The 12,088-nt window shown below is 62.4% G+C and overlaps 2 protein-coding genes across 4 annotated transcripts in view; one reads left to right on the forward strand and one right to left on the reverse strand.

Moving 5' to 3' along the window:
• ADAMTSL2 (ADAMTS like 2) overlaps window positions 1-5,910 on the forward strand; it is a 35,205-nt gene extending 29,295 nt beyond the window's left edge. For 2 of the 3 annotated variants that reach the window (XM_060013832.1, XM_060013831.1), the window contains 6 exons: window positions 162-375; window positions 539-694; window positions 1,113-1,283; window positions 2,005-2,181; window positions 4,394-4,538; window positions 5,288-5,910. In XM_060013832.1, coding sequence (XP_059869815.1) covers window positions 162-375; window positions 539-694; window positions 1,113-1,283; window positions 2,005-2,181; window positions 4,394-4,538; window positions 5,288-5,406 — 982 coding nt within the window. In that variant the 3' untranslated portion in view covers window positions 5,407-5,910. The remainder of the gene's footprint in view (window positions 1-161; window positions 376-538; window positions 695-1,112; window positions 1,284-2,004; window positions 2,182-4,393; window positions 4,539-5,287) is intronic. The other variant, XM_060013833.1, reaches the window with a different exon arrangement.
• Window positions 5,911-7,667: 1,757 nt separating this feature from the next.
• Window positions 7,668-12,088, reverse strand: part of FAM163B (family with sequence similarity 163 member B) — a 30,739-nt gene continuing 26,318 nt past the window's right edge. The window contains exons 2-3 of the mRNA XM_060013258.1: window positions 10,282-10,397; window positions 7,668-9,575 (exon numbers count right to left, since the gene is read on the reverse strand). Coding sequence (XP_059869241.1) covers window positions 9,180-9,575; window positions 10,282-10,374 — 489 coding nt within the window. The 5' untranslated portion in view covers window positions 10,375-10,397 and the 3' untranslated portion in view covers window positions 7,668-9,179. The remainder of the gene's footprint in view (window positions 9,576-10,281; window positions 10,398-12,088) is intronic.

Here is a 12,088-nt window from a genome sequence, read left to right on the forward strand (position 1 = left end):
GGTCGCCACGGCAACAGCTTCCCTGTGGGGCCTGGCCAGCTTCCTGTCTGACAGCCCGTGGTGGATTTGGACCCCACGAGGGAAGGAGGAGCTGGGCCGTGGGGTGCCGGCCAGCGGGAGGAGGGTGGGGGTCGCTGAAGGCCGTGCCCGTCCCGAGGCAGGTGGGAGACTAGCAGCTGGAGCGAGTGCTCGCGCACCTGCGGCGAGGGCTACCAGTTCCGCATCGTGCGCTGCTGGAAGATGCTCTCGCCCGGCTTCGACAGCTCCGTGTACAGTGACCTGTGCGAGGCGGCCGAAGCCGTGCGGCCCGAGGAGCGCAAGACGTGCCGGAACCCGGCCTGCGGGCCGCAGTGGGAGATGTCTGAGTGGTCAGAGGTGCGCATGCGCAGAGCGAGCCGGGCCAGGCTGGGAGGTGGGGGTGTCGGGGGGTGGGGCGCTGGGGGTGTGTCGGGGGTTGGGGCGCTGGGGGCCTGGCGCAGGGCCCTTGCGCTGCGGCTCTAGCAGCCGCGGCCCCGCCCTCACCCCGGCTTCCCCGCAGTGCACGGCCAAGTGTGGGGAACGCAGCGTGGTGACCAGGGACATCCGCTGCTCGGAGGATGAGACACTGTGTGACCCCAACACCAGGCCTGTGGGGGAGAAGGACTGCACGGGCCCTCCTTGCGACCGCCAGTGGACAGTCTCCGACTGGGGGCCGGTGAGGGCGGGCGGGCAGTGGGGGGCGGCGCTCAGAGGGTGTCCCCGCGCGATTACGAGGAATCAAAACCTTTATCCCAAAACAAGTGGTCACATCCCGATGCCCTTTTATAAGCTCCCTGTCTGTCTGTGTGTCTGTCTCTCTTGCCTCTTGCCTGGATGAGACATTCAGGTGCTCACTGGGGTCCCCTCTGAGTGCTGGGTGTACAGATGAGCTTTTCAGGTGTCTTAGGCGTGCTTTTCTCTGTGTGTTTTTCAATGGGCATGCAATCTTTCTGTCATTAGAACAGAAACTGTTATTTAAAACATGGTTACCATGGCAACCCCTCCCCTCCCCCCAGCTGTTCTCCTCTCTTGGGAATGATGTCTGGGGGACCTGGGAGGGGGCTCTGCCTCTAACCCCGGGTGTCCCCTTGCAGTGCAGTGGGAGCTGCGGGCAGGGCCGCATGATCAGACACGTGTACTGCAAGACCAGCGACGGACGGGTGGTGCCCGAGTCTCAGTGCCAGATGGAGGCCAAGCCTCTGGCCATCCACCCCTGCGGGGACAAGAACTGCCCCGCCCACTGGCTGGCCCAGGACTGGGAACGGGTGAGTGCCCCGCGCCCGAGCCGGGTGGCAGGGCCCCCTCCGTCTGGGAGAGCATTTGGCCGAGAGCCAGGCGGCCAGAATGACGGACTGGTCAGACGAGGAACTAATTGGACATTAGGACCAAGTGCATCCTAATTCACACAATTCACTAAACATCCATTTGAAAGAGAAAAAAACAAAAAAGTAAGAAAACCTCTTAAAACTTCCCAAATCTAAATAGCAAATGTTCAACGAGGCATGCAGGGCTGGTATAGTTCCCATGACCCCATGTTCCCGAAAGATGGAAACCCAGGGTTGGGGGTCCTTCTGCTGTACTCGCTCTTGGCTCGTGGGCCCTGTACATCCCTTTGTTCTCACGACCCCTAGACCTGCCAAGGTCACCAACTTACAATTTCAGACGAATTGTTCTCAACCGCACTGCTGTCAACTACTCGCTTCAGGCAGATCACGATGAGCTAAATCATCTGAGGTCGGATGGCCGTTAACCATTTTGTTTCACAGCAGATGGTTTTATGCTAAATTGCTTGTCATTAGATCTGTCTGGGGCCACGTGGTTATCGACCGGAGAGTTCTCGGCCAACTTGCCGTCGACCTAAGCGTTTTCACCCGCTTGCTATTGACCGAGACACTACCACTGGCCTGGCTCTGGGCTCTGTGTTCTGGTCCTCCTGGCCTCTGGCCCTTGACCCCTGACCCGGCCCCGTCTGTCACCCTGCCTCAGTGCAACACCACCTGTGGCCGAGGTGTGAAAAAGAGGCTGGTACTGTGCATGGAGCTGGCCAACGGGAAGCCGCAGACGCGCAACGGCCCCGAGTGCGGCCTGGCCAAGAAGCCCCCGGAGGAGAGCACGTGCTTCGAGAGGCCCTGCTTCAAGTGGTACACCAGCCCCTGGTCTGAGGTAAGCGCCTGGCTGGCCCCCCGCTGAGGTCACCTGAGGCCAGGCCTGAGTTCTGGTCCTGCCAAAGTACCTCCTCTCTCGCCCCAAGTGCCCCTCATGTCCCCCCCTCAGCCTCCGTCAGGGCTTTTCACCCCTGGAAAGATTGTCAGTGCTACCAAGTCAGCTGGTGCAAGAGCCACCTCCTCCAGGAAGTCCTCTTGGATCTCACCTCTGGGATCCCTGCCATGCTCGTCCTGGGCCGTTTTGGGGCCCAGGTCACTTCCGGCCTTGCACTGTAGCCTTTCAGTCGTGCATTTGACAGCACGTGTGCCTGACACCCAACACGGGGCAGACAGACCCCAGGTGGGTACCGGGACTGTGTGGGGCTGACTCAGATATGGCCTCGGTCCCGGGAGCCAGAGTCAAGGCAGGAGGGACACAGGACTGGAGAGGCGGAGGGGATGGCAGGACATGTGCACTGTGGGCAGAGGGAAGCCAGAGGAATGGCCGCCGCTGCCCTGACACAGGCCTGGCCCCTCCACGGCCCTGCGGGCTCCTCGGCCTCAGGCTGGCGGGTGGCTTGGAGCCGAGATCTCTCTGCTCTCTACAGCCGGAAGCAGAACCCTCACCTCCCAGGCCCCGAGGCCCCTGTGGGTGGGCCGGTCCCAGCACTTTGCCAGACGGGCTCCTTTCCTCCGCCCAACGGCACCCCGGGAGGGGGCTCCTCTTCCCATCCCACGGGGGAATAAACCCAAGTTCAGAGAGAGAGCTGACCCCCAGCTCCTGGGGCGTGAGCAGACATTGGACGCTGCTCCGGGCGGGCCGAGAGCTGTGCAGAGTGAAGGGAGGCCCTGAGCCGGCCCGTCCTAATGAGAGCAGGGCAGGGCGGGCCCTGAGGCGCGTGGGGCTGGGCTGAGCCGGGAGAGCAGCCCTGGTCCGCAGACCCCACCCCGCCCCAGTTCCCTGGCCGAGCAAAGGGGGTCCTTTAGCTTCTGCCTTTTCTCTCCTGGCCCCTTTCCTTCCCTGTGGAGGCCTCCCGGCAGGATCCCAGGGCACCCGGGGGTCGTCAGCATCCTTCAACCTTTCTTACAGCACAGGGGCGGCTGTGTCTAGACTTGGGTTCTTACAGATTCATACCGTCTCCCTGATGTCTCCTTACAGCAGCATCACCAGTCCTGTGCCCCAAGTCCCCCCTGCGCTTGGTGGTGCTGTAGCTCCCAGGAGGGCGCAAGTAGGGAGGCCCACGGTGGTCTTTGCACAGGAGCCTGGGAGCATTGGGGGAGGGGCGCCCCTGTGTTGCCCTGATGATGGTGGGTGGGCAAGGGGTGAGCGGCCCGTGGGGACGTGGACCTCTGTCCTTTTGTCCCTGGTTGGGGTGGTGTCTGCTTCCCCTGTGGCTTCCCCTTCCCGGGATAGGGGCTTAGAAAGAGTGCATCCTCCCAGCTGTCCCATCTACTCAGGGGCCGAGGGACAGCCAGAGGTTCCTCAGGGCACCCATCCAAGGCTGACTGTTGTCTGTGCTTGGTACCTCCAGACTGGGCCAGCCCCCCGCCAGGCTGGGAGCGGGCATTGGGCAGGCAGCCCTCCCTGTGCCTCTGCAAACAGAACCAGAGGGTGGGCCCAGGGCCAGGGCCTCCCACCCCAGACCCCACTCGGGAAACCGAGGGCTCGGGTCCCAGACGTGCCTGGGGGACGTGGGGTCACCCACATCGGGGCAGCCAGAGGGAGCCACCGCCTGTAGGATCTTGGCAGGAGGACGGCGGGGTAACTGGGCTCAGCAGATGGCCCTGGTGTTTGGGTAGCTCAGCGGGGTTTTCCAAGGGGAACATCTGGACTCTGGGAGCCGGTGAGGCGGTGGCTTTGGAAGGTACACGTAATTGGTCCACCACAAACACAGCTTGTTACTGGCGTGGGAAACCAGCACTCTCCCTGGGCCGTGGCCCTGTGTGTCCTGAGCATTCGGTAGCATAGGACCCAGGAAAGCTACAGCCGAAGGACCCACCGGCCGGGGGTGGGGGGGGACAGTTGAGAGAGGAGATGGCCACACCCTCACGGTGCAGACGGGGAAACTCAGCAGCCCCGGGGGAGGGGGGACGAGCATTAGCGTCTCCTGGCTGCCAGCCAGTGCCCTTCCACGTGTCCCGTGTCGTGACAGGGGTGGGATCCCCCACCTCTGGCCAGAGCCCTTGCCCCGCCGGTGGGGGCTTGGGCCATGCCATCTCTCCCCGACCAGTGCACCAAGACCTGCGGGGTGGGAGTGCGGATGCGAGACGTGAAGTGCTACCAAGGCACCGACATCGTCCGGGGCTGCGACCCACTGGTGAAGCCCGTTGGCAGACAGGCCTGTGACCTGCAGCCTTGCCCCACGGAGCCCCCAGGTGAGGGGGAAGAGGCTGAGGGCGGGGCAGGGGCTTTCCCGGGAGAGCAGAGGCTGGGCTGCGCCAGGGCCTGCGGGATGAGCAGGCATCGGCCAGGGTGACCGGGAGGGCCTAGTGGCTACAGGGACCAATGCGTGTCGGGGAGTGAAGGTTCCTCCTGGAGTGGCTGAGCCCAGGCTGGGAGGTGAGGGTGGGAAGGGCGGCAGGTGAGAGCTGACTGGAGCTTGGGGTCCCCAGGAGCCATGCCAAGACCTGCACTTTGGAGACAGCATCCGGCTTCAGAAGATGGGAGGGCAGCTGTGGGGCAGGGGACCAGGGAGCCAGGAAGACTTAGCCAGAGCGCCCCCGAGCTGGGCACGCAGGAGCCGGGAGGCGAGGGGCTGAAGCAGGGTCTCTGGCTCGGGCACCTGGAAGATGCGTGAGGGTACTAGGCTCCGAGGGGGCACCAGGGCCGGGTGATGAGCTCTGCTGTGGACCTACTGAGTGGAAGGGGCACCTGTGGGCCTCCCGGGTAGGTTCAGGCCTCCAGGGGTGAGATCAGTGGCTCTTCCAGATCCTGGGCCCTGGGCATTACCCTTCCCTGTGCACCGTTCACATCAGTTGGTGGGGTCTGTGACATCCCTGGAGTGGGACGGAGGCAGGGAAGCAGTGGCAGAGAGGTAGAACTCAAGGAGAGGAGGCGGTGGGGTGGGGCCGTCACCCCTGACCGCCTCCTGATGCCCTATGCCCCCGCCGTGTCCCCTCCCCAGACGACAGCTGCCAGGACCAGCCGGGCACCAACTGCGCCCTGGCCATCAAGGTGAACCTCTGCGGCCACTGGTACTACAGCAAGGCATGCTGTCGCTCCTGCCGGCCCCCCCACTCCTAGGCCCGGCGGCCACTCCTCAGAGACCGAGCACCCCATCCCTGGGGCCGCAGCAGCCCCTCCACGGACACCCTCCCTGCAGGGCGCCCCGGCTGTGAAGACGTGACACTGAGCCCCTGCTCTCTCCCCGGGCAGGAGAGCCCCTCCCCTGCCCCCCAACCCCCGAGCGCGCCCGTCGGCCCTCCCAGGACAGAGCCGGGAGGACTGGCGCGTTTGTGGCTCCCACCCGGGGGCCTGGGAACATCCTCTGTCCCTCCAGGGCTGTGGGGGTGAGGAGAGGGGGATGGGCAGCCAGGGAGACGGGGCGCCTGGGATCCTGATGCTGTCTAGGTGACTCCTTCCGGAGGAATTTTAATCTCACGACGTAGCATCGCTCGCCTCCCTGATACGAAGCTCTTGGCACGGAGGGACCCACCGCACTTTACACCTGGGAAGAGGCGTTTTCTCGCAGCACCACGGCTGTGCTGTCGCCCGTCGGTGCTCTCTGTACGTTAATAAAGTGGTCCTATTTATGGCGGCATCTTGGGGTCTCCGGGGTCTGCCAGGCGGGGTGGGGTGGCCGTGAGGCTTCGGGAGCTGGGGCCGCGGTCTAGCTCGCCCATTCAGAAGGCTCTGCTGCGGCCTCAGGTCTGGGACCAGGTGGGGCTGGGGGCCGGGCTGCAGCGTCTCCCTGAGGAGATGACAGGGGAGAGTGGACAGAAGGTGACAAAAAGAGTGGGTGGCCTGCGGGGAGGGGTCTCAGGGGCATCAGGACTCGGGCGCTGGAGTCCGAACCGAGCCCATCTCGCACCTCCCAACTGCTGTGGGGCTTGGGGGACAGCGGAGCCCAAGGGAACTCCCTCACCCGAACCACGGGAGGAAGAGGTGAGGCAGGCAGGGTGGGAGGTGCGGTGTGGGCCCACATGGAGTGCTCAGGAAATAGCCATCACTACTGTTTCTGGGCCTCTTAGAAGGGCTACTTAATCTAGACTTGTGGGTGCCGGGACACAGGAGGGCTTCCTGGGGGAGGTGATGTTTAGGCTGGTCCAGCCGCGGGAGTTCTTCCAGATGAAAGCGGGGTGTGGGGGGGCGGGTGGAGTGTGGAAACGGAAAACTTCCAGGGAGAGGGTGGGCGCGGAGGATGCCGAAAGCACCTTGGTTTGGCCACAGCGGAGAAGGGACGATGGGGGTGTCCACCCGCCGAGGGACAGCGACATGGCACAGGGCCGAGGATGCCGCAGGGAGGGTCTTTGGGGACGGGGGCAGGGAGGCGAGGGGCTACCTGACTGCTTCCCCGGGATGCAGGGCCAGCCTGTCCCCAAACTGGGACCAGAGCGGGGTCCACCACAGTGTTTAGGATGGCATCCAGGGGGCTGCAGGTGGGTGAGTGGCTCTCCAGGTTCGCTGGGGCCTGTGGGGTGAGCTCCCTCAAGGTCAGCAGCTCAGTTCCGGCAGGGGTGGGTGGCCGCACTGCAGGGGTCTGGGGCTCCCTGACACACCGCACCGTTGTGCCCTGTCATTTCCCCCCACCCCCATCTTTTCTCTCCTTGTGACCTTCCTCCCCCATCCTCCTTTCCACCAGCACTTTCTGTGTGCATCCTGTGCGCCAAGGTCTGTGCCCAGTGCGTTACCAGCGCTGCCTCTTTAACCCCAAGAGCCCCGTGGAGTCGGTATCATTGTCACCCATTGCGTTGATGCTAAGACCCGTGCCCAGAGAGGTCAGTCACTTGCCCCAGGTGGCTCAGCCTGCCACCCCCCACCCACCCACCCACCCTCCAGGAGCTCAGGGTTTAGGCCAGTGGCTTCCAATTATGGAAGACTGACACATCCACCCCGGGAAAATCTAAACCAAACATGGCTGCGGCCGGGCGCCTTTGGGCAGTGCCGTGACCCCTGGGGCTGGACGGGAGAGGAAGGCCAGCTCTGCCCGGTGCTGGGCTGGATACGGCCCCACCCGCCGGAGAGGGGTCTGGGCTAAGACCCCCACCCCGGAGAGGGGTCTGGGCTGGCCTGGAATGTCAGGCAGACCAAAGACAGCACACGGTGTCAGGAGTTTTATTGGCTCTCGAATCCGTCAGAGAGCAGGCAGCTCCCCGCAGGTCCCCATGGTGGAGCCGGGGGAGTTCGGATGGATGGGTGCGTGTTGATGTCAAATGGATCTAGGAATCTACACAGAGGCCAGAGACCAGAAAAGGAAATAGGAAACCGAACAGAACAGCCGCAGGAAGCGCCACCTCCTGACCCTCACCCCCCTCCCCACCCCCACCCACCCCGCCCAGCTAATACATCAGAAACAAACTCACGGGCTGTGACAAAGGAAGGGGAAGCTTGGGGATGAATTCCATTAGCAAGTCCAAACTGAGGCAGGAGGAGAAAGGAAGAAGGTGGGGGCAGGGGGGAAATCGACAGTGCCAAAAATAGTAAGCCTTCCTAACTCTGCTCACGTCCGGAGTCACAGCTCAGCAGCACTTTGGAGAAAGAGCAGAAGTGCGGTGCTCAGGCCGCCCACAGCTCGGGGATAGCCACGTGCCCCGAAGGTTTGTCTGCTAGGAAGGTGGCTTAGCTGGGGAGCCTGGTCCGTCTTCCTGGGCAGACGGGGCTGCCCTGCCAGGGTGGGGGCTGGCTCTATGGCTGGGCCCAGAGGCAGAGAGAGCCCGGGAGAGGGCAGGGGACTCTGGGGGCCATGCTGCCGAGAGGAAACGGTGCCTCTGCGTGGACGGGGCTGCGTGCCCCGCGGGCGGTGCCCCTGGGTTTGGGGCATTTCTCGAGCTGGACGGCGGGGGAGCCCCTAGCCCTGCTGGGAGCGTGCGCACGGGGCCGGAGCAGGGAAAGGGCAGCCTGGGGTCTTGCTTCCAGGTCCTCCTGAGAAACTGGGCAGGTGGCAGAGCTCGGGGGTCTGTGCCCCGGGTCATGAAAGCAGGAGGGCCCTGGGGGGGGCTGAGGCCCAGGAGTGGGAGGGCCTGTCCCAGGTCTCACGGGGAGTCAGTGGGTCATTTAGCCCCTGTCCATGGCTGCGTCCGCCTTACCGCATCGGGGCTGAGGACTGACTGGGCATTTTAGTGTGGACACTGCCGACGTGGGGGGAGCAGCACGTGGCCTCCTCCCCACTCCATTTTCACCAAAAAGCCAGTCGGGGCTGTGCATCCCAAGGGAGCTCCCCCTTCTAGGGCGATCTGCCCAGCTGGGGGCCCAGCTCAATCAACCAGTGTCTCAGCCTCCTGGCGCTTAAAGCCAGGGTGTGTGTGGGAGGGGCGGGGGGAGGCCCTGTTCTGGGACGGGTTGCCTGGTCTGCAAGGCGCCAGGTGAGGCTTGTGCTGCAGGGCCCCTAGCATCGCGGCTGCCACCCCTTCTTTGAACAAGTAGGTAGACTGAGGCCCAGGGAGGGAGGGACACGGCCAGGCGGTGAAGCCGGAGATGCCGACTTGCTGGGGCTGAGACGGAGGCCACCTTCCACGGCCCCCTCCCTGACGGCAGCACTGGTAGCAGCAGCCTGGGGTCTATGCTCCAGAGCCCTACCTCACCCTGCAGCCTGCCAGCCGGATGCTACCGCACACCTGTGCCCGCATCATGCCCGCCTCCCTTCCGGACCCAGGCCCCGGGGGCCACCACCCAGGGCGGCCACACTACTTTCACTGGGTCTGACCCCCGCCGCGAGCCCCGGAGCTCCCCAACGGGCCCCCGTGAGGACGCGGTTGTGAGGCAGGCTGGGCCGAGCCTGGGTCCCGGCCCAGGGCCAGGCTGGGATGCCGTGGGGACCCCACCGTGGTCTCAGGACCTGTCGGCGGCCGGGGGCGCCCTCAGACGTCGGTGCTGATGCTGCGGCTCCGCGAGAAGGCCTCCCGCATGGCCGAGAGGCGGCTGGGGTTGAGGGCCTGCAGGGCCCCGAAGCTCCCAGGCGGCAGCGCCACGTCCTCCCGGCTGACGCTCTTGTGGGCGACGCGCTCCCCGCCGTTGCGCACGCCCTCGTCCTCCTGCAGGAAGAAGGTGGGCGGCTCGTAGTGGGAGCAGCTGCGGCAGAGGGCGCGGGCCTGCGGGGACTTCTGGCTGAAGGAGGCGGCGGTGGCCGGGTGGAGCGCCGGCCCGTTGGTCAGCACGAGGCTGCGGTGCGAGTGCAGCGGGGGCAGGTGCGAGTGCACGGCGAAGTCGGGCTCCTCCTCGTCTTCCTCGGACTCCTCCTTCTTGCAGCAGTAGTACTGCGGGCAGAGGGCCACTGTGACCACCGGCTCCCCGGCTCCCCTCGCTGCAAGTGTGCGGCACGCAGCTCAGACACCCGCGTCCCTGTCACCACCACTCACGGGAGCTCGTAATCCAGGCATCCCGGACTGCCGGGATCCCTAAGTGAGGGATTCGCTCGTTTCAGCCCACGGCAACTGGGGGCAGGTGCAACGGCCAACTCCATTTTGCAGGTGGGGAAACTGAGGTACAGGGGGTGCAGGCAGCCTGAAAGCGGCAGAGCTGGGATTCGAGCCCAGGCAGTCTGGTCCCAATCTAGTTCCAGGGCACCAAGCCGTGCTGCCTTGCCCTATGCACGTGGCTTCCTGTCCTCTCTCAGGAAGAAAGATGCGGGGGACCTAGGACAGCCCTAGAGTGTGGGTGGGGCAGGGAGTGCACAGGTGGTGGAGTAGCACCACCCAAGGGCTCACCCCTGCTCCCCGCTTGGCAGCTGTGTGACATCTGCAAAGGCCCTTACCCTCTCTGAGCCTCAGCGGACTCACCTCTCAGGGAGTCTGGGGAGCCGTCATCACCGAGCCCTCACAGGTGGAGTCCGGGGGTGCCGTCTGCCTTGCACCTTCTTGGAGACCTGACTCTTCCGCCTTCCTGGGCCCTGGCTCCCTCCCTCTGCAGGGCCCCCTCTGGGCTTCCCTCCCCGCGCCCCCCCCCCCCCAGCTCCCGGAGTACCTGGAGCCGGCAGTAACACAGAACCGCGATGATGCAAAGCAGAATCACAGTCGCCAAGATGCCCCCGGTGATGACCACGGTTCCGGCTGTCATCCGCCCCCTTCTCCATCAACAGCCTGCAACGCACAGCACCAGCTTCACCACGTTGTCAGCTCGTTGCAGAAGGAAGCTGTTCTAGGTTAGGAGGTTGAGGAAGCGCTCCGAAAGGGAGAACGAAAACCCAACTGCATGCAGGAGGCAGCGGCTGGGCCTGGGGCTCAGGTGGGACATCCCCCTCGGCCTCTGCCTCTGCCAGCAGTTTCCACATCTCTAGGAGATGCTGCTGACAGCACAGCGCCTCGCTCTCAGGGGTCCCTGTAGGTTTCTTGAGCGCGTATGTGAGCGCGTAGCCTAGCATACTTTCAGCCCGGGCGACAAGCTCACGCATAAATTTACCCAAATGCAGTCGGGCTGAACGTATGGTTTTGTAACCGGCTTTGTCACTTCACCAGCGCATCCTTATTTCTCCTTACCATTAAATTTTCTTCTGTAACATAATTTCAAACCATATTCCATTTTATAACATAACCGATCCTTTTTTTTTAACATTTCAAGTCACCGGTAAAATACACGTGACATAAAATTTACCATCTTGACCATTTTTAAGTGTACAAGTCAGTAGCGTTAAGTATATTCGCTTTGCTTGCAACCGACTTCCAGAACTTTCTCATGTTTCGAAACTGAAAACCAGACTCCTTTTTGGTGTTCAGGCTGTTGACATTAAAAAATAAATCTTAAGCCAACGTTTCCATACATGTTTGCGTAGCTAAAAACGGAAGCCACTTGAATTGCAGGACCGACTTCAATTACCTGTCCAGGATAAGTTCTCAGAAGTGGGATTCCTAGGCCTAAGGATGTGCCCCTCGTAAACTACTGTGGAAAATTTCAAACACACACAAGGTAGAGAGGATGCACAATGCGGTCACCAGCGGTGCCCTTGTGAGCACTGTCTGGCCGGGTGCTGATAAACTAGTTCTTGGAGTGAAAGCACCCTGACCTGTGGCGTTTGCTGATGCTCGTGCCGTAAATATTCTCACTGTGGCCCATTTCAAGCGACCAGGCTTTAATAGCCGGCTTGCCGTATCCCTGGACGGTTAACAGTCATCTCTGAGGCACCAGCTGCTGCTGAGCACACCCTGCCTCAATTTCCACCCCCTACCTTTTTTTTTTTTTTTTCCGCCAGGGGAATAGCATGGCACGGGCAATTGAGTTCCCTAAAGAAATCCCAGAGTGTCTTAGTTTACTCATAAATACTTCAGTGCGGAATCTGACAGGTGAGGACCTTTAAAAAGCCTCCAGTCATCTCCACAACGTCTTTTTACAGTTGGTTTTGCGCAAATCAGGATCCAGTTTGCCCCTTTTGACTGTAGAAGAGTTCCCATCCACTCTCGCCCCTCCCCCCCCCGCCCCATGCTGTTTATAGAAGAAACTGGGTCATTTATCTTACAGGATTTTCCATGTATTAGAACTGGCTGCATTTCTCCCAGCACCATTTCATATGTCCCTCCATCATGGTTTTGTCCTCTAAACTGGCTTCCTATCGCTTCACTTTCAGGGCCCCACGCTGTCCTTGTCGTGATGTTGAGACTTGCCGGTGGGTTCAGCTGCCGTCAGCCCAATCCTCCCACCGTAAAATTCCCCATCAGCCTTCCACCTCATCCTTTCAGCAGCCACTGGAAATCATAGCCTACGTCTGTTATTTCATTAGGAGTTGCAAATAGCGACTTTTCAGATGCTGTCATTTCTTCTGCGTGTATCAGCTCTGGTT

The sequence above is a fragment of the Delphinus delphis genome, chromosome 6 (assembly GCF_949987515.2).
Source record: "Delphinus delphis chromosome 6, mDelDel1.2, whole genome shotgun sequence".
NCBI lineage: Eukaryota > Metazoa > Chordata > Mammalia > Artiodactyla > Delphinidae > Delphinus > Delphinus delphis.